At 40.2% G+C, this 23,213-nt stretch overlaps 1 protein-coding gene across 5 annotated transcripts in view; it reads left to right on the forward strand.

The window, feature by feature from the left end:
* The window catches only part of chl1a (cell adhesion molecule L1-like a), an 85,934-nt gene extending 64,056 nt beyond the window's left edge, over positions 1-21,878 (forward strand). For 3 of the 5 annotated variants that reach the window (XM_060937973.1, XM_060937975.1, XM_060937974.1), the window contains exons 22-26: positions 730-852; positions 2,793-2,972; positions 11,264-11,395; positions 16,124-16,196; positions 20,949-21,878. In XM_060937973.1, the coding sequence (XP_060793956.1) occupies positions 730-852; positions 2,793-2,972; positions 11,264-11,395; positions 16,124-16,196; positions 20,949-21,135 (695 nt within the window). In that variant the 3' untranslated portion in view covers positions 21,136-21,878. Of the gene's footprint in view, positions 1-729; positions 853-2,792; positions 2,973-7,226; positions 7,334-11,263; positions 11,396-16,123; positions 16,197-20,948 lie in introns of those variants that run through there. The other 2 variants (XM_060937977.1, XM_060937978.1) reach the window with 2 other exon arrangements.
* The last annotated feature ends 1,335 nt before the right edge of the window (positions 21,879-23,213 follow it).

Raw genomic sequence — 23,213 nt, forward strand, 5'->3', positions numbered from 1 at the left:
AGATCAAACAATAAATAGTAAATAATAAAAATACAGTAAATAGCCGGCACGTTGTTGTAGTGGTTAGCACTGTCGCCTCACAGTTGTGAGCAAGGGTTCGAGCCCATTGACTCACGAGGGCCTTTCTGTGCGGAGTTTGCATGTTCTCCCCGTGTCCGCATGGGTTTCCTCCGGGTGCTCTGGTTTCCCCCATAGTCCAAAGGCATGCAGGTTAGGCTAATTGGTGGCTCTAAATTGACTGTAGGTGTGAATGTGAGTGTGAATGGTTGTTTGTCTCTATGTGTCAGCCCTGCGATGACCTGGCGACTTGTCCAGGGTGTACCCCACCTCTTGCCCATAGTTAGCTGGGATAGGCTCCAGCTTGCCTGCGACCCTGTAGGACAGGATAAGCAGCTACAGATAATGGATGGATGGATGGTAAATAGCCCTATTCCACAACTGTAGTAATCCATATTACGTCAAGAACCACTCAACTAATAAAGAGAAACAACATCCATCATTCGTTTAAGATACGAGGTATCTTTTAATTCATAAAAATAGAGAAAAATTATTGAATTAGAAGGTGTGTCCAAACTTTTTACTGGTACTATGGTACCACTTTTGAGTTTACTTTCATGTAAACTCACATTTTAAATTATAAATTGCATTTCTATAAAACAAACTCATGGGTAACTGGGTTCTCATTCTTCTTAGAAAGTAAGGTAACTATAAGTTGTTCACTGTGTGCAGTTCCTGAAAGCCCCCCTGTTCTCAAAGCCACAAACCCTCAGGCAAACTCCATCACACTGGTGTGGGCTCCACCACTTGAGGCCAATGGTTTCCTCACCGGATACAAGCTACAGTACCAGATATGTATGGCAGCATTATTTGTTTCAGATTCATCAAAGATTTTGAAGGGTTGGCTGCAGTTAGAGGTTTGGGGTTAATCACTCACTACATTTTGACCAAATTGCAAATTTCTTATAACCCCAAATCAGAAAAAAAAATAGGGCAGTATGGAAAATGCAAATTAAGAAAAGCAATGATTTCTAAATTTACTTTGAATTTCATTGCAAATAGTATGAACCCAAAATATTTCATGTTTTGTCTGGTCAACTTCATTTAACTTGTGAATACACATCCATTCCTGTGTTTCAGGCCTGCAACACATTTCATCAAAAAAAGGGAGGGGGCAATTTGGAGCTAGTAATGAGATAAAATAGGAAATAATTATGTGATTTGAAACAGGTAATGTGAACAGGTGATTGTAATCATTATTTGGTACAAAATCAGTATCAGGGCGGCACGGTGGTGTAGTGGTTAGCGCTGTCGCCTCACAGCAAGAAGGTCCTGGGTTCGAGCCCCGGGGCCGGCGAGGGCCTTTCTGTGTGGAGTTTGCATGTTCTCCCCGTGTCCGCGTGGGTTTCCTCCGGGTGCTCCGGTTTCCCCCACAGTCCAAAGACATGCAGGTTAGGTTAACTGGTGACTCTAAATTGACCGTAGGTGTGAATGTGAGTGTGAATGGTTGTCTGTGTCTATGTGTCAGCCCTGTGATGACCTGGCGACTTGTCCAGGGTGTACCCCGCCTTTCGCCCGTAGTCAGCTGGGATAGGCTCCAGCTTGCCTGCGACCCTGTAGAAGGATAAAGCGGCTAGAGATAATGAGATGAGATGAGAAAATCAGTATCCAGGAAAGGCCTAGTCTTTGAAGAGCAAAGATGGGCCGAGGAGCTCCAGTTTGTCACCAAATATGCAAAAAAATTATTGAAATGTTGAAAAACAAAGACATGCTCCTCATAGAAAGATACAAAGGGATTTGGATATTTCACCCTTAATAGTGCACAATATCATTAAATGATTCAAGGAATCTGGAGGAATTTCAGTGTGTAAAGAGCAAGGGCACAAGCCTAAGTATTCCAGGTCTTTTTTGGAAGAAGTGGACACTGTGTTCTCCAAACCAAAGAATGAAAAGTACCATCCAGACTGTTATCAGCAACAAGTCCAAAAGCTAGCATCTGTCATGGTATGGGGTTGTGTCAGTGCCCTTGGCAAAGGTAACTTACACTTCTGTGATGGCAGCATTAATGCAGAAAAGTGCATTGAGATTTTGGAGCAACATATGCTGCCTTCAAGTCTACATCTCTTCCAGGAATATTTCAACAAGATAATGCAAAACCACATTCTGCTCACATTACAAAGGCATGGCTGTGGAAGGAGAGGGTGCCTGTACCGTACCCTCTGTCCCCAGTCGAGAATGTATGGCGAATTTTGAAACAAAAAAAAATGACAACGATGACCCTGCACTGTTCCATGCCTTCAGACCTGTTTGCAGAAAGAATGAGACAAAATAACACCTAAAACGCTTCATCACTTTGTGTTTTCAGTCCCTAAACATTTTTGAAGGTTGTGAGAAGGAATGGCAACATTCCAAAGTGGTAAATGCTTTACCGTCCCAACTTTTTTTGAAATGTGTTGCAAGAATCAAAATTGAAATATGTATTTATTTTGAAAAACAATAAAACTCATGAGGTTGAGGTTGTATTTTATGCATAAATTATTGTCTAGAAATTTAACTCCCTATGAATCAAGTATGACGTGCTTAATTCATGAAGACTGAAGTTGCATTATATCGCCAGTGCAAGAATGCAAGTTAGGCAGAAAAGGGCTACTTATTTGAAATCTTGGCTGAGAAAGACCTGGTTAAATAAATAAACCTACAAAACAAACCTCATTGGACATCTTTGATGAAGATTTTTGTTTAAATGAAAATTTGCACAAACAAGCTTAAAAAAAACATTATTTGACTCATTTCAGCCAATGATACACTGGATGTTGGTGAAGTATACAGAGTAAACATCAGTGGACAAGACACTACACAGTGGGTTCTGCATGATCTAGAGGCAGCCAGTGGCTACAAGTTCTATCTGAGTGCTTGTACACTTGTGGGCTGTGGACCAGCTATCAGTGAAGGGGGTTCCACTGTTCCTGTAGCATGTAAGTACCATAATACCCTGCTGAGTTACACACAACAATTCGACTAGACTAGCCTCTGGGTCAGATGTGTGCAAGTCAGAAAGAATGGCACAAAAACACAATGCAGACATAACAAAACAGTGTCAGAGTTGTCAGGTACAAAGATAACATGTGTTGAACTTTATTATTAAATGTAAGGAAAATTGGTATATGTGTTCCTCACATTTGTGCTATAACCAAGGTTGCTATGAGATAAGCAGACTTATTGATGAGCAGTACTGAAGGGGTATTGTGTAAGAATTTTAGTTTAAAGCATTCAAAAAAAAACTAAAATTATCAACATTAAAGATGTCTATGGTTCATGTTGCAGAGATATCTACTGAAGCTAGCATGCTCACCAGCTAGTCCCGAGACAGAACAGACCATCTGTCTCATAACCCCACTTTGTACCTCAAGCAGCGATCGTGAGTCACTGTAGCATCCACTCTGCCCTCAGTCCAACATGAGAGGAGAATAAGAATGACCGTGATTTCACCATATGCAGAAGTCACTGCCAGTTACATAGGCATTAGCCTTTGAGCTATCATTTACAGATTGCTGAAAACTAAAGAAAAGCAAAGCAAACAAAAAATGAATCACCACAATTTGCAGAAACAACTGGAATTCAGGCACCGAAATGTGGATTTGCAGTCACTATTTTTGTGTGGGTATGTTGTACTTTTAGAGAAAGAAAGTGAGAAAGAAATGGGACCCTAATGGGAGAAACTGAATTGCAATGCCAAGCAACAGTATTTGGACAAACTACAGACAAAACAACAGCCAAAGCCTGAATCACATACACTCCATTCACATACCCGGACATTGTAAACTATCTTGTTTTTGGATTGAGTGCGTGAGGGACTAAGAATATCATCAAAAAAAAAGGATCAAAATACAGTTGTTTTACAGTTAGGTCCATATATATTTGGACACTGACACAAATTTTGTTTTTTTACCTGTTTACTGAAACATATTCAAGTTATAGTTATATAATGGACATGGACATAAAGTCCAGACTTTCAGCTTTCATTTGAGGGTGTCCACATTAAAATTGGATGAAGTGTTTAGGAGTTTCAGCTCCTTAACATGTGCCACCCTGTTTTTAAAGGGACCAAAAGTAATTGGACAATTGGCTCAAAGGCTATTTCATGGGCAGGTGTGGGCAATTCCTTCATTATGTCATTCTCAATTAAGCAGATAAAAGGCCTGGAGTTTACTGTATTTGAGGTGTGGTGCTTGCATTTGGAAGATTTTGCTTTGAAGAAAACATGCGGTCAAAGGAGCTCTCCATGCAGGTGAAACAAGCCATCCTTAAGCTGTGAAAACAGAAAAAACCCATCCGAGAAATTGCTACAATATTAGGAGTGGCAAAATCTACAGTTTGGTACATCCTGAGAAAGAAAGAAAGAAAGCACTGGTGAACTCATCAATGCAGAAACACCTGGACGCCCACAGACGACAACAGTGGTGGATGATCGCAGAATAATTTCCATGGTGAAGAGAAACCCCTTCACAACAGCCAACCAAGTGAACAACACTCTCCACGAGGTAGGCCTATCAATATCCAAATCTACCATAAAGAGAAGACTGCATGAAAGTAAATACAGAGGGTTCACTGCACGGTGCAAGCCACTCATAAGCCTCAAGAATAAAAAGGCTAGATTGGACTTTGCTAAAAAACATCTAAAAAAGCCAGCACAGTTCTGGAAGAACATTCTTTGGACAGATGAAACCAAGATCAACCTCTACCAGAATGATGGAAAGAAAAAAGTATGGCAAAGGCGTGGTACAGCTTGTACAGCTCATGATCCAAAGCATACCACATCATCTGTAAAACACGGCGGAGGCAGTGTGATGGCTTGGGCATGCATGGCTGCCAGTGGCACTGGGTCACTAGTGTTTATTGATGATGTGACACAGGACAGAAGCAGCCGGATGAATTCTGAGGTATTCAGAGACATACTGTGTGCTCAAATCCAGCCAAATGCAGCCAAACTGATTGGTCAGCGTTTCATAATACAGATGGACAATGACCCAAAACATAAAGCCAAAGCAACCCAGGAGTTTATTAAAGCAAAGAAGTGGAATATTCTTGAATGGCCAAGTCAGTCACCTGATCTCAACCCAATTGAGCATGCATTTCACTTGTTAAAGACTAAACTTCAGACAGAAAGGCCCACAAACAAACAGCAACTGAAAACAGCTGCAGTAAAGGCCTGGCAGAGCATTACAAAGGAGGAAACACAGCGTCTGGTGATGTCCATGAGTTCAAGACTTCAGGCAGTCATTGCCAACAAAGGGTTTTCAACCAAGTATTAGAAATGAACATTTTATTTACAATTATTTAATTTGTCCAGTTACTTTTTGAGCCCCTGAAATGAAGGGATTGTGTTTAAAAAATGCTTTAGTTCCTCACATTTTTATGCAATCATTTTGTTCAACCCACTGAATTAAAGCTGAAAGTCTGAACTTCAACTGCATCTGAATTGTTTTGTTCAAAATTCATTGTGGTAACGTACAGAACCAAAATTAGAAATATGTTGTCTCTGTCCAAATATTTATGGACCTAACTGTATATTATTGGCATTAATTAAAGGATATGAACAATAAAGAAAGCAAAAAAAGCAAACCAACACAACCCCATAAATTAAAGTGAGATGGCCTTTTGATTTCATAAAATCGGTGAAATTTAGTTCCCTCTGAAATTTAGTCATGGTGTTATATGTTTATTTCTGTAATATCTCACAAAATATCAGGCCATTCTGTGGCTGGGAAGTTATTTAATTTGAGGGGATTCCCTAGCAAATAATGTGCATGAAATCATTCACATCGCGCAGTCAAGCAGACAGAGGAAGTCTGTGTGCACATACGCAGGTTTACCCTCTTCTTCTTCTTGTTCTTTTGGGTTTTCTGGCAGGTGGCATCCCCAGTGTTGCATTACTTCCATCTACAGGTTTACCTTGACCGTACACTGACAGTTACATCATTCTGTTGCTAAACAAACAACTGATCACACCTAGGTGCTTGCTGACTGCCGATATTTATTAGTTTGGTCCTGCGATTCCTTTCCTTCGCAACATAACGACTTTTCTTCTCGCTTTCCATTATTATAGTCGGTCTTCCACGTTTCATTCGCACACTCACGTCTTCCATTTTTCTCTCCTGTTTCAAATTTGTATCCCGCAATGCCTTGCATGAACGAGGAAAGCCCACCACATAATGCATGACGTAGTATCTTGAATTGGGTCATGGTGAAACAGGAAAAAATAAAAGAGAATTTTGGGCCATGTGGTCCTAAATTCATTAATTGTTCTATTTAAAAAAAAACTAATAAAATTGGAAGTCTGTGATTTGAATTCAGTAGCTTTCGATCCACTAAACAAAAATAATTGGGTGTCAGGGAAAATTCTTTTTTTTAACCTATACCTGAAAAATCTGAAAGGCAGTCTATCTTTCAGAGGAAAAAACCTAATAATTATTAAAAAAAAAAAAAAGCTTCTATCTAAGCAGAAAATAGGCTGGTCTGTCTGTGCATTGTCATAAGCCATGAACAAAATGCCACAGCTGACAAAGTTTAGTTCTCACTTTTGAGTGAAAGCATGTTTAAAAACCATGTGATTTTTTTTCAGAGGATGAAACCTAGGTTATAAATAGGTTTGACATTGTGCATGTTAACCAAGACACTAAAAAAAACAATAAGAATAATAAAATAAAATAGTTTTCCTGTGTGACATGCTTGACTTACATGATCACCTGGATACAGTGGAGATATTTTTCTCCCTTTTTTCCATGTCACACCATTTTCTTGTCACCTCATTTAATTCACATCTAATTCACCTTGTATGTAATTTGTTTTTAGATTTTGACCTTTTCAGGTGCTGTTACACTGCTAAGTATTTTTATTGACATAAAAGTGAGCCAAAATAACTAAAATAACGCTGGTTATGTAGGTAACCGTAGTTCTACGACTGGTGGAAGACCGCCAGATGGCGCAGTTTAGACTGTGTGAAACCCCTTGCACTAGCCGCATCTCTTGCCGAGAATTTATACCCAAATTGTCAACTCGTGACGTATGACGTGCCCTAAATGATAAAACAGTAGCACGCACGTCTATCATTGCCTGGAGCCTTTCTCGCCAGAACCAGAGTCCCGAGTGACTGGTCTATCTGGCGGTCTTCCACCAGTCGTAGAACCACGGTTACCTACATAACCAGCATTCTACTTCCTTGTCTCCAGACCGCCAGATGGCGCAGTTTAGACTGTGTGGAAGACATGTCCAAGCTGTCACGAGGGCCCAACTAATACATAAGACATAACAAAGGAAAAAACACGAACAAGTCAGGTTAGTTACACTTCTATTATTGCATTTGTAACAATCAAGAACTGGTGGAGGCTGTAAAGCTCACACCTCCCATGAAAGGAACTGCTGTTGTCCACAGCTAATGAACAGATGGAGCAGCGCTAAACACAGCCTGCATGCATGATGAAAAACTAGTAACAACATTTATCCTGTAGAACCTGGAAAATGTGCAGGCTGACGTCCAGGTTGTGGCCAAACAAATATCCAATAGACTCACACCCTTCAGGGCAGCCCAAGAGGTAGACACAGAATGAGTGGAGTGACATTTCACTGCCGTCAGCATGTTATGGCCTGTAGAAGAATAAGCGTAAGATATAGTGTCTGTAATCCAATGAGCCAACCTATCCTTAGACAAGGCTGCTCCTTTACATCCGTCACTGAAGCACACAAACAATTGGTCAGTGGTTTGCCAGTCTGCTGTGGCTGTCACATACTGCCTAAGTGCCCTAACAGGACAAAGGTCCATGTTCAGTGTATTATCTGAAGGATCCAAAGCAGGAATAATCAGAGGCCTGTTAACAAAATCTGGACCCAACACTTTAGGTAGAAAAGTAGGGTTCGGCCACAATGTTACTTGTGAAATCTCTGGCCCCCACTGCAGACACAGTGGGCTGACGGAGAGTGCTTGCAGCTCACTTACCCCTTTTCGCTAAGGCCACTGCAATCAGGAAAGCAGTCTTCATTGAAAGCCACTTAATGTCAGCACTCCCCAGAGGTTCGTATGGAGGGCTACAGAGACTGTTCAACACAATATGGAGGTCCCACTGAGGTACAACGCATTTGCGAGGTGGATTCAAATGTTTTGCACCTTTCAGGAAGGTCACAATCATCTTATGCGCCCCTACAGGGTGCCCATCAATTGGACCCCTGTAGGCTGACATCGTAGCCACATAATCCTCTCAGGGTCGATGCAGAGTGACCAGCCTCCAAAAGGCCCTGCAGAAATTCCAAAATGTTCTTCAAAGTACTTGCCACTGGGTCAATACTACATTCAGAACACCATGCTGAATAATATTTCCATCTGCCACTATACAACAGGCATGTAGATGGAGAACGAGCATTTAGAAGAGTGCTCCTGACCTCCTGTGAACATTCCAGTATGCCAGATGAGCTGCCAAGGGCCAGACCCAGAGCTTCAGTCTCTGAGGGTGTCTGTGCCACAGATTGCCATTCAACTGGGTCAGCAGGTCTGTCTTGACTGGTACAGGGCTGGGTGGACCTGTCAACAGTGCTTTCAGAAGATAAAACCAGGGACTGTATACATGGTATGGTGCAACCAGAAGCACAGGCTGGTTGGTCGTCCGTATGCGCTCGAGTATCTGCCATATCAGTGGGAACGGAGGGAATGCATACAGCCTCAGGTTTGGCCACTGATGGGCCAACGCATCCTGCCCCAGGGACCCAGGCTCGCCCCGCAGTGAGAACCACTTCGGACAGTGGGTCGTCTCTCTGGTGGTCTCTCTTTTTTCACTTTTGGGGGAGCATGCGAAGCCACTGGGCGCATAGCCACTGGGCGCTTACGGTACCTGCGTGCTCCTGAGCTGGAGGAGAAAAGAGAAGGCAGTCCTCTTTTCCATCAATGCCTGCTAATTGTGCCTGCCGTTGTTATATGGAGAGCAGGTTAAAATGCACACATGGATCAGTCATAGCCTCTCTGAGATGATTAATTCCCAGGCAGCTGGGGCAGCGATCATGTGGATCTTCCACTTCCATGGGTGTACAACACAGAACACACTAGACCATACTTACCAATTGTGTTAATGTTATTGTATTAATTATTGTAGCCTATTAACGCACAGTTAACGTTATGTGTCATGGAGAGAACACACAAGAGAACTGCTTGTTAACAGTGCTGTAATCTAATCTGATTCACTGTAAGCTTGAGGCCATACAAATGTTTTGTGCTGGGGGCTGAGCACCTTGCACTTGTGAAGCGGAAAAAAGGCACGGGTAAACGGGTGCTCTTTATTTATTGTTTTGCTACGCTGCGCCGGGGAATGGGGACAGGTAGTGGTCGTTTCGTTATTGCGCTGCTGCACCGGGGACTGGGCGCTAGCGCGCTACTGATTGTGCTAGACCGGTGGAGAGGTCTGTCACCACGCAACTGAACTTACCTCTCGATGCCGAGCCGGGGATGGCGTCGGTTATGGTTTAAGAAAATGTGTTGCGCCGGGGGCTGGGCGCTAGCACACGTTCAGACAAGAGTGTGAGGTGATTATGGTACGGTGTTCCAATGCCGGGGTGTGGGCATCGGACTGTACCTAGCTGCGAATGCTAGTCAGCATGCTAGACCGGTGTGGTGGGTCTGCACAGCAAAGATAACTCACCTTCTTCTAAGACTAGCTTTTCTAAACTGGAATCCACTGATGATGATATATTCAAGCCGATCCAAAGGGTAAAACTGTGGAGCCAGCTGTTGGAGACAACTCCATAAGATAGCTGTGTTGCATCCACGTCTGATCTCGACAACGGCACGAAAGCGAAAGGCAATGATAGATGTGTGTGCTACTGTTTTATCATTTAGGGCACGTCCTACATCACGAGTTGACAACTTGGGTATAAATTCTCGGCAAGAGATGCGGCTAGCGCAAGGGGTTTCACACAGTCTAAACTGCGCCATCTGGCGGTCTGGAGACAAGGAAGTAGAACTGCCTTTCTGTCTTTACTTTCATCATTCATTTCATGCTCCCAGCTGTCTGTGGATTTGAACCTTTATGGCATTTTGTGGGTGTCACTAAATGTAAAGGAGTTGTGTCAGAAATGTGCTTTGCACTTTACTGGTGATCAACAAATGCATGCGAGTATGAAGTAAACTGGGATTTCCCCAAAAATTAGTTCAGTTTAGCTTACACGAACATCTGCACACATTACTAACATTGTTTAAATGAGGCCCAATGTTTCCATAAGTAGTTATTTCACCATGATCCCAAAATGGCCTCCTATGATTGCACATTTTGTCATGAATCAAAGATGAAAGAAAATATCTATGTGAATGGATTAAAAAATAAAATTTGCTAGCAGTCTAAATGCCTAACAACTCATAGTAACACAAATGCCCTGGATCCACCAAGACCCTTACATAATGAAGCACAGGTTTTCTATGGTCCACATAGATACTAATGATTTACACCTTTGTTAGTCAGAGGTAATAAAATGTAAAACTGCAGAGCTGTGTAAATTCATGATGGCAATATCCAATGCTGTAGTATGTTCTGCCCCAATCCCTGAGCTGCTAGATGCCCCCCCTTCCCCATATCTTATTCTTTTTATATTTGTATATGTAAATACTTAATTTATTTTAATTTATCTAGAAGTTTTCTCTATTTCTTTTATCTGTTTATCTGTAATGATGCTGCTGGAATCTTAATTTCCCTGAGGGAACCCTCCCAAAGGGATCAATAAAGTTTTATCTAATCTAATCTATCTAATCTAACCTAATCTAATCTAAGTGATGCTCCAAAAACAAGGATCATATCCTTTATAGATAATTGGGTGAATTTTGAGGGCAAGTGTTGCCTTTTTGAGCATGACGTTCTACTTGGGAAAGTGCTGCTCTTGTAACACTTTGAGACAGGTCGAGCTATTCAGTGACAATCCAGAGCTGTGGCAAAACAAAATAAAAAAGGCTAAACCGAACATCTTCTTGCCATTGTCACCCCCTTCTTGCTCATTAGTGGTGTAGATCTACATCTGGATTTCTGTAACACTGCTTTATGACAATGGCTAGTGTTAAAAGTTCTTTAAAAATTGTAAATTGAATTTAACTATTAAAACAAAGCCTTAACAAAGTTATACACACTGTAAGAAGCTTAAGAAGCATTCATCATTAAGTTTGTCTACATGTCTTTAAAGCACTTAAAAAAACCCATCTCTCTGCCTTTGAACTAATGCTGATTAATTAATGTATTTGCAGATGCAGTAGGTGCACATGACAAAATTTCATCTAAAAGCTGGTTCATTGGAATCATGTGTGCTGTGGCATTGCTCACTCTGGTAGTTCTAATCGCCTGCTTTGTGACCAAGAACAAAAGTGGAAACTATGCAGGTATGATAGTGTTGATTCCAGAAGTACTCCACTCACTGTTATTACCAGGAGTGTCAGCTAAAATAAGATAAAACAGCTTTGTTGTTTTCTTCACCTATGCTGCATGCCTAAGGCTCTTTTTCTCTGCTTTCATCTCAAGTGCACATAAATACACCCAATACTGTGCACAAAATACTGAATATTTCATCATCTTTGGATTGTTCTTTGCTACCAAGCTGACTTTTTCTCCATGAAGCTTCTTTTTGGCAGCTTCATACGTTTTAATCATATTTGCTTGTACTAGTTTAAAAATGTTTTGAAAAAAATTCACATGACCTTCTTAAATTCTTGAAAAAAGATAAATCTGAAAAGCACTAATATTTTAAATTGTACAGTACTTAGGTTTTTTTAAATAATTACAGAATGCAGAAATATTACACTTTATTTGAAAGTTATCGTAGGATCTTGAGGAATACATAAAAAGTTTAACATCTTAGGAGATTCAGTAGTTGCACATACACTATACCACAAGAGTTCACATAGTAACACCTTGGGTCAGTAAGAGTTACCAGTGGGCCTGGCTCAGGGGGTGGCCCACCCAATCACTATATATATATATATATATATATATATATATATATATATATATATATATATAGTCCCCCCAATCTTCCTGGCCCACCCTGTTAGTGAGAGCTGGATCCGACCCTGGTCACCAGTACCTCTGTTGTAATATTTGGATTATGCAGAGAATCGCTGGGTGTCCACTGGCTAGTACCATGTGAGCCCATACTAAGAGTCAGTCTCATCCTTGTTGTGATACATAACTTCAACTTCTAGGCAATTAATAGGTGTTGGCTCTGTCTCCAGAGCATGTCCAATTTCTTTGTTAAGGTACAGGAGCTAGGATACATGAATATGGTATGATGGAACCTTGGCAGCTTTCCCATTCTTGGAGCATGGGTGAAAGGAAGTAGTAAAATTGAACCATGAAAATAATAAAGCCCACCTGCTCTGATAAAGGGTCAATCTCTTGACTGGTCAGATGATCTGTCAGTGCTAGAAAGGGATGCAAGGTCTCCTTCAGCCAATATGTCTAATTGTCCAGTAGTAACTTGAGAGCCAGAAGATCCTGTTTGCCTATGTCATAGGTGATTTTTATTTATTTATTTATTTTGATTTTTTTTTGTCTATGGGAGATAGAATGTACATGAGTAGAGTTTAGAAGAGTTTAGGCATCCACCTCAACTCTGAAATGGACCTTAGAATGAGGATACATGAGAATTAGAGTTCAATCTAATTTTTTTCTTGAGCTCTGTGAAGGCATCTGTGGCCTCAGAATTCTGAGTTTAGTTTTATCTCCTTTGAGCAGTGACTGTGAGGGGAGCCCAACACAGCTCCTGATGCAGTGGTAATAGAAGTTGGTGAATCCAAGGAAATGTTGCAGTTCCTTGACTGTATATAGTTTTTGCCAGTCAATCACTGCTGCGGCTTTGTGGTCATCCATTCTGACCCTTTGATGGTCAATGGAGATTGAAGTCAAATGGAAAACATATTTTTGTGTCTTCCTGTACAAATAAGTTTCTCAGAACCTTGTAAACATGCTGGATGTTTGCCAAGGTAGTTGAGTGTATCAAGCTGTCATCAATATACACTATTACCTCTTGTCCAGATTGTCACACAACACATGATCGATGAACTATTGAAACACTGAAGGGGAATTAACCAGTCCATATGGTATTACAGGATATTGACAGTGGAGTAGCAGTCTTCCATTCATCACCCTTCTCTGTGTGGATTTAGTTGTATGTGATATGGAGGTCAGTGAAGAAAGGATAGTTACTTAATTGTTCTGAGGTTCAAAGCACTAAAGGATATGGAATGGATGTGGATATTAAGGCCCCAGGCCCACTTGGCTCTCCTCTCAAGATAAAGGGTATTCCAGGTAGAGTAGTACTTTCTAATCATTTCATGGTGAGGTTGATCCTGCAGTGTGATGGAAGCTGAGTATCCACTTTTGTTAAAGTTGAATGCTTGAATGGACAAAACAGTCATTAAAGGTTCTATTAGAATCTCAAGTTGGCTGATGAGGCATTCTGCCATGAAGTTAGCTGCTGCACCTAAGTCTAAGACAGCTGGAATGGACAGAGTCACTGGTCAATGTGATATAATGTTATGCGCACTAGAATGTCCGTTTTGAATATAGAAGAAGGGTGAGAGCTTACCCTTGTCTGAGTGTCCTTCTTATTTGCTGAAATGAGATCTCAAGATTCTTTCTCAGATCTTGAATGTCCTCTGCAGTTGTCTCAGAGATTTGTGTGAAACTGGATTAAATTATCCAATTTGATAGACATATGTATTAATAAGAATCAAGACTCACATTGTCATCATGGCATCTCCATGTTGCACCTCCATATTAAGTCTGCATTATAAACACAGAGCCAGATCATTTCAACTACTGGCTGCAACAAGGGTGCTGAAACAGAGTGCATATTCAGCTGTCATTGAGGATCCCTGAAACAGGCACATAAGTTCTTCTCCATCCTCTTTTCGTCCTGATGAATGATCAAACACATTTTTGAATAGAGTCGTGAATAATTCATACATTCATACATACATGTACCTGTTAGCTTTGACATTCCCAGACTTCAGTATCCCACTCCAATGCTTTGCCATCACAACCATGGTGATTTTGGGATGGTCTGAGTTTGGCACAAAGGAACTCTTGTTTGATGGGTGAAATACAGTGATCCTTGTCATATATAACCACAACATTGTGAAAACTTACCGCTATACCAATTGTGAAGTGATTAGTAGGCTGAGGAAGATGGATGTTTGATAGAAGATGATGCTGCAGACAGAAAAGAAGTCTGAGCAGAGCTGGTCAGAAGGTGAATGTTAACTTGCTACAGATGTTTGAGCACCTCTTCTAAGGTGGGACCCAACCTGTCTAGTTTCCATCTGTCCCTGATTGGAAATAGCTTCAGAGATCAGAGCCATGTCTTCTTTCTGAGTCATGTACAATCAATGTGTCTATTATTATGGCAAGGTTTTCTGTAAGAAACTGGGATGCCTGCAGGAAATCAGTTGCAAATCTAATCTTTTTATTATTATACAAATTAATAGGCAAATTTGTAGTCAGAAACAGGCTTGGAGTCATAACCAGAACAAAGAAGATGAAAGGGGAAAAATGCATTGGAAATGGAAGACATAGAAAGAACATTGGAACCATAAACACATGAGAAAGAACGCTTGGAGGTGCAAACCACAGAGTAAAAAAAATCCTTGCATAGGACAGAAGGAAAAGAACAGCAATATACATGCAGAGATACTGAGTTGAGAAATCAATAATTTGAGCATTCAATCCCATGCTCTGAAACGTTATAAATAATTATTATACATACAGGACACTTTTTGGATGGAATAAAAACGTGTTCTATTCCCTCCTAGCGGGTTTCAATCATTTGGTTTGATAGCATGCAATATTATTAGCATATCACTTATCCTACATGTATTTCATCACGCTACCCAATGGAGAATGAGCGTTGCATATGGTTTACAATATTACATGGATGTCAAGACAACATGAGGTCACACGTCGGAGATGTAAAACTTCCGCACTAGCAAGCGACTGTGACAATTTGTAAACAAACATGTCCATCAGGTTTGTTTCATTAAATACGAAAGATTTTGAGAGAATTTTGAAAAAGAAAGACGTGTTGAAGACCCAAAAGGAATGTATAATAATAATAATAATAATAATAATAATAATAATAATAATAGCTGGCTTTTTTTTGGTATATCAGATATATTCCATTCAGCTAGCATGATACTGAACTCAACTTCAACTCGTTCAATATCATGCTAGCTGAATGGAATATATCTGATATACCATGAAAAAAAGCCAGCCAATATTATTTAAATGTTCTAATAGATTATGGTATCACAAATAAGAATTGCTATAACTAGAAAATCCCACTGTAAAACAGAAATGCTAAAACTATGCCCTCTTGCTGTATGTTGGTTCTTAGTTAAATATTCTTTTTAGTTTTCATTTAGGAAATAGTTTTCACGTTTTAAAAAATGGTGGTGGGGTAAAAGCCGCATACTTTTTGGATAGACTGCTCAGCAATGTAATGTATTATGGTATAGGGAAAAAATTAGTTTTCAGCTTTTACCTTTTTGCAGTGTGATCAGTTGCTATTTTATTACACAGTCATTTGAGTGTTGCATTTGCAAACAAACTCACTTTGCAGCCACTATACTTTTAATACCGAGGTTTGCAAGGATTTATTAGAATACAAAAGGGTGCTAATGACATCATACTCTGTGTGCTAGCATTTGGGAGCTTTCCTTAAAGTACTTTCTAGTAAGAACAACACATATGAACTTCAGCATTTATTTATGTTGCTATAGTTCTCATTTCTATCCTAATACTACTGAGCTAAGGTGAGTACACTTGTTTCTCCAAGTCATTCTTTGAGTTTCTTGTAAAAGGTGGACTCATATATTCTGAAGCTTGTACCCATCTTCAACATAATCATTGTCCTTGAAACACACTCAGAAAAAAGCAAAGCAGAAAACCCTTCAGTTGCTTTTTGTCCTATGGCTCAAAACAGTAGCTTCATTTTCAGCACAGCTGTATATAAAATCAAAGAGTAGCATTACTATTTCCACTGGGAAATATCAAGGTGACTTTATATGAAAGTAGTTCATTAGCTTTTTTTTTTTAAATTCTCCACTTTGCAGTGAAGGATAAAGAAGAAATGCGATCACATCTGGAGTCTAAAGGCATGAATGATGAGACTTCCTGTGAATACAGGTAAATGATACTCTCTGCTATGGTTAGATGCTAATGTGAGACTTTTGTATAAATGAGTGTTCATAACACCATGTCTTTCTCTCCTGCAAGCAAACCATTCAATCATTGTACTTATTTGGATCTACACAGAAAGCATGGCAAGTGAAGAAAGATGTGTGTGTGTGTGTGTGTGTGTGTGTGTGTGTGTGTGTGTGTGTGTGTGTGCTGTAGACTTATGGACATTTAAAGAGTTAGTCTCATGCTTTTTTAGAAAAGAAATATTCATGATGTCAAATTAACAGTATGATAACCGTACAATCCAGTTTCTTGGTTTTAAATTATCCAGAAATAAGAGTTGCATGGACTTATTAGGAAGTCTTTTTATTTATTTTTATTTTACTATGCATAAATATGTGTGGAGCTGTAGAGTTCAGTGGTAAATCTAGGGACTGTGGGGGCCCCAGACAGGAATGCAATTGTGACAAACGCAACATTTGTTCCACTTTATTGAAGTTATGTTACCCAAATGCAATCGAGCTTTGCAAACTGATAAATTGTTGTCTCATCACATAGGCTACAGAACACCTTTGGTAAAATGTTGGCTTTTATACTCTGTATACTATACTATACTGTACTGTACTATAAAAGACCAAGATTTCACAACAATTTGACTAATTCTACCAAGAAAGTTAGCTAAATAATTATTACATTTTATAAACTGAGCATCAACTCCTAGTTTGCTGCTTGCTGGAAAAATTATGTTGGGCTCGCATTATAGTACTATATAAGTCATATGCTTAGCCTACAGTCAATAAAAATAAATAAATAAAATAAAAACCCTTGTGCATGTCCCACATACTAGCAGCATGCCCCCCTTCCTGGTACAGGATTGGACATTACCTTTGTCCATTAGCTGAAGTTTTGGGGGAGTCCTGTCCTTTGAGATTTGGTATTTTCCTAGACTTAGTACTGGCCTACAGAGGGCCTCATCAAATCCCCAGAAACCCAGGCAACTGGCTACCATGCCTGTCCTCTAGCTATGCCTCTAAGCCCCTCATTTCACCGAGTACGATCTGGAAAAATCGCACGCGACCACGCGTGACTATGATCGCAGCTATGTTTTCCCGTAGTCGCGGGCAAAATCCGTGCGACCTAAACCCATTATTTTCTGTGTACGCTCTATGTTCAATGTTATCTCGGTCGACCTTCGATGTGTACGCTCTACCTGCATCCTATACTCTCTGTAGATGCTTTACATACGCTCTACTTGCGTCTATCCACTCGATCTGATGCGATCTTAACACGACCAAGGCTCGTTCTGTTCAAACAATCTGCGACATAGCGTCGATCTCTCGGTGATCTATCCTCGCAAGTGCGCGACCTCGGCTGATCAAGGCTCAATCTTGGCCAATCTAGCTACGTACGAGTTGCAACGTACCCTCGATCAATACAATTTAGCCTGCGATATAAATATTCTAGCCTCGCTCTGTATGCTCAATTCTCAATCTTTTCTAGACAGATTCTTGCCTGAGCTACGCGCAAATTTGTCACGGTCACCCGGATTTCCGTGCGACCCACTGTAACTGTATAAAAAGGCCCGGCGATCGGTGGCTGACCATCAGTTTTTGACCAGCCTCCGAAGGAACAACATGGACCCAATCACTCTGCATCATGCTATTGCGCCCTATTTATATGACGTTCAGTAGGCGTAGCTTAATCGGATTAGGCGAAGATAGGTCGCAACTTAAGCGATGGTTGATCTTTATTGGTTGAAGTAGGTCGCACCTTAATCCTCTTTATGCGCCCTATTTATGCGCCCTATTTATATGACATTCAGTACGCATAGCTTTAATAGGATTAGGCGAAGGTAGGTCGCAACTTAAGCGATGGTTGATCTTTATTGGTTGAAGTAGGTCGCACCTTAATCCTCTTTAGAATCCAATTGTGGCCATGGGAAGAATAGGGAGCATACGGGTCTAGGGAAGGTCTGGGACAGGTCGCGCGGAGCAAGGCTTGATCGCAAAAGAGTGAAGCTAGATCGCACGGATCGAGTGAGTGTTGAGGACGGGCCGAGCAGCACAACCATGCGCACAATCAGTTCTCGCTCGAGAAGACTGAGCATCGCTCATCCCCATTCTAGCCTCGATTGTCTCTCGACCAATGCATCCTTTCCTCGACCTTGTTCGCTCTTTCGATGTTCTCTGTGCGACTTTCAGGTCGAGGCTCAGTTTTTTGACATGTCAAAAAAACCAGCTATGATCTCTTTGACGGGGAGACCATTCCTCGATCACGTGCAACCATGGAAGACCAAGGCGTGACCAACCCTCGGTCAACCGTCAACTGCGTACGACCTGCGGCGACCAAGCCACGCTCTGAGATCACAGCTCAGTCTTCCAGGAAGATTTCTTGGTGAAATTACCCCCTAACAGAGCTGCATAAGTGAGATAGTCTACATGAGAGTAAAGGCACCAAACATACTATTTGAATTTAGAAGTTAGCACTAAATTCAAATAGTAACACTAGTGTAAATTCAACATTTACACTAGCATTAGGTTGCTATAAAGCAACCTAATGCTAGTGTAAGTGTTATATCTTGTGCTTTAAACTGACAAGCTTGCTAACATTAAACTATTATATCTTGCACACTATATCCAGGTTCTTCTGTGATGGCTAATATGAGGCAAACTTATAATTAGTTGCACCAATCAAACTTTAACACTACTTTAGCCTAGTTTGGGTGTACATTCCTAAACTGTAGTTAAATATTAATGGTTTCAACTTAGTTTCATTGGAGTCTTAAGTAATAACTTCAAATTAAAACTACCTCTTGGTTTTAATCTACTTATTAAATCCAAAATCAGTGTACAGAGTAATAAAAGTAGTTATATCGACCATCAGTGTCAGTTTGTCTGTAGTGGTGGGTGAGGCAGAGCTACTATTCAACCAATGCTAATCTTCATAAAGTCCTCATTTACAGTTCTGTAAATACTAATTAGCTCTTTTGAATGACCAACAATTAAAAAATTGGTATTGGTATTTGGCAGACACAAGTCGATGTTCCTTTTTTTTTTGTTAGCCTTTTATTTTGGATGCTGCAATCACTTTCCCACTTACATACCTCCACAGAGTTAATATTTCACATATTTGTCAGAAATGGGAACTGCAGCAAATTTTTATGTTTACTCATTAATTTTACATTTACATTAATTCTATATACAGAGTTAGTAGCTGCAGTATTCATCCTGACAAGGAGAATAAATTGGGTAAGAATATAGTAAACTATCCAAGTTGACAAATATAGTTTGTCCATTGAGAAGTTGGGCAGCACTGCAAGACAGATTTTAGTTACTGAGGAAATGTATGACATTAATATGCAATAGCATGTGGCACAATGAAGACTGTGTAACTCTCCCAGTTTCAATCTCAAAGGCAAAGCCATATTTGAACTGTTTCTCAGCAATTGATAGAGCATCAAAAAATGTTTAGGTTTCAAGGTGACCTGTGACTTCTTCATATGACACTTACTATTCCTTGATGGCCTAGTCTAGGGGGGTAACACACTGCCACTACCTTTATCTATCCATCCATCATCTATACCGCTTATCCATCAGGGTCACAATCTCAGCTGATTTTGGGCAAGAGGTGGGGTACAGAGATGAACAACCATTCACACTCACATCTATGAGCAACTTAGAGTAGTCAGTTTACCACATGCCTTTGGACTGTGGGAGGAAACTGGAGCACCGAGAGGAAACCCACACAGGCACGGGGAGAAGATGCAAACTCCACACAGAAAGGCCCTGAGGTTTGAACCCGGATCCTTCTTGCTGTGAGGCAACAGTGTTAACCACTGTATCACCATGCCACCTATCTTTAGCTATTTAGTGTTCAAAATATCTGTATTTGTAAAGTATCTGTATTCAGATTTCAACCAGCAGTGGACATGGTTGAGACGGTTATGTTTTTATGTGGACCCTACTACTACGCCCCAGAAAACACTGAAAAAATACCCAGGGCTGCTGGAAAGAGAAGTGATTTTTTTCACTCACAAATGAAATAAGAACAAATAGCAATTTGCAGAACATAACTGCTGAAACTCTAGAGTTGCTCAACCTCAGTTACATCACTCAAGTCAATTTGATAATTGTTAGAAATGTGCCTTTATTTTGGCTGCTTCATAAAGCAATGTTTAGGTCAGACTACTGGAGCCAGCCACTGATGAATAGTGCATCTCCTATTCATATCATGTTAATAATCTCTCTCTTTGTTCTGCAAACTTCTCGCACATATGGAAGTATGAAAAGTACAAACAAAAACTTCCCTTTTTGTTGCATCCCATTGGATCCTCCTGATGCACACCTCTAGTTTCATCCTTTCTAGCAAGTTTTTTTTTTAATAGTGTGCCTCCTATTTGTATCTGTTTTGAACACATTGTCTGTTCAATCCTAATAATGTATTGTTATTCAGTTACATCCCTTGTCCACTCATGGATTGTTTCTGCGTGTTCCTTAAGGAGGTAAAGTAGACCAACAGGCTATTTCTTTACACACACCGTTTCTCTCATTGGTTAGCATTATCACAACATCGGCAGTTCCACTCTGTCTCCGAGGACACACAAAAACTACTGCCTTTGAAACACCGCATTTAGCAGTTAGATGAAAAACAGTGATTCCGTCCTGACCTCTTCATTCTCCTTCATATTAATGTTTTCTCTTAGTTGATCATATACATGCCTTTTCCGTGTGTGAATTTTTCTTTTCTTTTTTCCTACAGTGACAGTGATGAAAAGCCTCTTAAGAACAGTCGGCCTACACTAGTGAGAGACAACAAAGGAGACAGCAGCAGCATGGACAGCTCAGCTGAATATGGGAATGAGGACTGCGAGTTCAATGAGGACGGATCTTTTATTGGTGAATATGTTGGCTACAAACGAAGGTTATCCACGGATTTGACAGTTTGAGATGCTGTATCTTCTTTGAGACTATTAAACGAGTGAACAGTTTTGTGTAATTTAATGACACAAATGGATGTATATTAAGAATCTGAGTGTGTTTGAATGATCACGTCCTTAAAGTGTAGTAAACATTGTCAAACACACCAGCTTAATAACATAAGACAAACCAAGTTTCTTTTTCCTTTAAAATCTATCTATGCTTCAATGTTCAACAACTGGGTGGATTAGACACTTTTTTTTCAGAACATAGACAGCAAATAAAAATCAGCTTTAAAACACTGGCACTGGCCCCTCGCTAAATTGTCATGATTGTGATTTTTTTTTGTTAGAGGCTATAGACATGGTATGCATGGGCACAAAAATCTCCTCTCAAAAAGTCATAACGAGGCATGGATTCTTGGGTTTTTTATGTTGATGTTTTAGATTAACATAATTATTTCTGATTCTTGCATTAGTGTGAAAATCTGACATTTCTGTTCAGCAATGTACTCGATTTAAATGGATATTTACACTGCCAGTGGAAAAAAGGTCATCCATCTGAAAAGGTTAAAGTAAAGTGATGACCCATAGCTTTGCTCTTACAAATATTTAAATATTTTCTTATTCATGTGCATAATGCATGCAGATACATATCTGTGCAGTATGGAGATCATCAGTGTGGAATATAGAATTCCTCGAGATTATTGTCATCCCAGGACAATCCATTCCTATCCAATACCTGAGAATGTCATTAAACACAATTTTCAATACATGCTTGGCACTTATCTTGTGTTGCAGTTTATGCATACCTCTATTTTGTCTTAAGCTATCTTTCTGGGTTTTACTGTAGGATTTTTTTTTCCTTTTGTTTTCAATGAATACACACTGCCAGTCAAAATTTGGACTCACCTTCTAATTCAGTTTTCTTATTATTATTGGCCTCCCTCAGTAGCAGGTTCTTTGCAGCAATTTGGCCATGAAAGCCTGATTCACGCAGTCTCTTCCAAACAGTTGATGTTGAGATGTGTTTGCCATTCGAACTCTGTGAAGCATTCATTTAGGCTCTAATATGAGATGATGTTAACTGGCCATTTCTGAGGCTGGTAACTCTAATGAACTTATCCCCTGCAGCAGAGGCAAATCTTGGTCTTCTTTTCCTGGGACAGTCCTCATGAGAGCCAGTTTGAGCACAGCATTTAATGGTTTCTGGAACTGCACTTGAAGATACATTCAGAGTTCTTGCAATTTTCCAGATTGACAGTCCATCATTACTTAAATCAATCTGGAAAATTGCAAGAACTTTGAATGCATCTTCATTCAAGCTAGTTAAGATAATGCCACTAATGTGCAAAGCATCATCAAGGTAAACTGTGGTTACGTTGAAGAATCTAAAATATGAAACATATTTTGTTTTTGTTAACACTTTTTTGTTTACCACCTAATTCCATATATGGTCTGTTTCACAATCAGGGTGTACTTTTCGGGTCCACAGTAGTCCAAAAATCAAACCTCAGATTTTTTTTTTTTTTTGGGGGGGGGGGGGGGGGGGGGGGGGGTCCTGCTGCCAAAACTTACCTTTGAAGATGGAAATTAACTGCAGAAAATTTCAGAGCTACAGGTCAATGTTTGTACGTGGTGGTAACTGTAATAACAACTGAAGTGGGAATGATCCTTGTGGTTTTCTGGAGAGGATGCTTTTTGACAGACTCACATTTCAACCACATGTGAAGCTCTGCTGCAAATGTGTCTTGCATGTGTTTCAAGTCCTGGTTTTTTGGGGTTTTTTACTCTGCAACAACAGAGTATTCTGTCTCAAAAGAGACAAATATTTTCTTTAAAAAAAACATTTACAACGTCATCATATGGTGAGCATTTTCTGGAGAGGACATTTTTGCTGGACAAAGGATCCTATTGGAGGCACTTCATTCATCTCATTATCTCTAGCCGCTTTATCCTGTTCTCCAGGGTCGCAGGCAAGCTGGAGCCTATCCCAGCTGACTACGGGCGAAAGGCGGGGTACACCCTGGACAAGTCGCCAGGTCATCGCAGGGCTGACACATAGACACAGACAACCATTCACACTCACATTCACACCTACGGTCAAT

This window comes from Neoarius graeffei, chromosome 13, assembly GCF_027579695.1.
Source record: "Neoarius graeffei isolate fNeoGra1 chromosome 13, fNeoGra1.pri, whole genome shotgun sequence".
Lineage (NCBI taxonomy): Eukaryota > Metazoa > Chordata > Actinopteri > Siluriformes > Ariidae > Neoarius > Neoarius graeffei.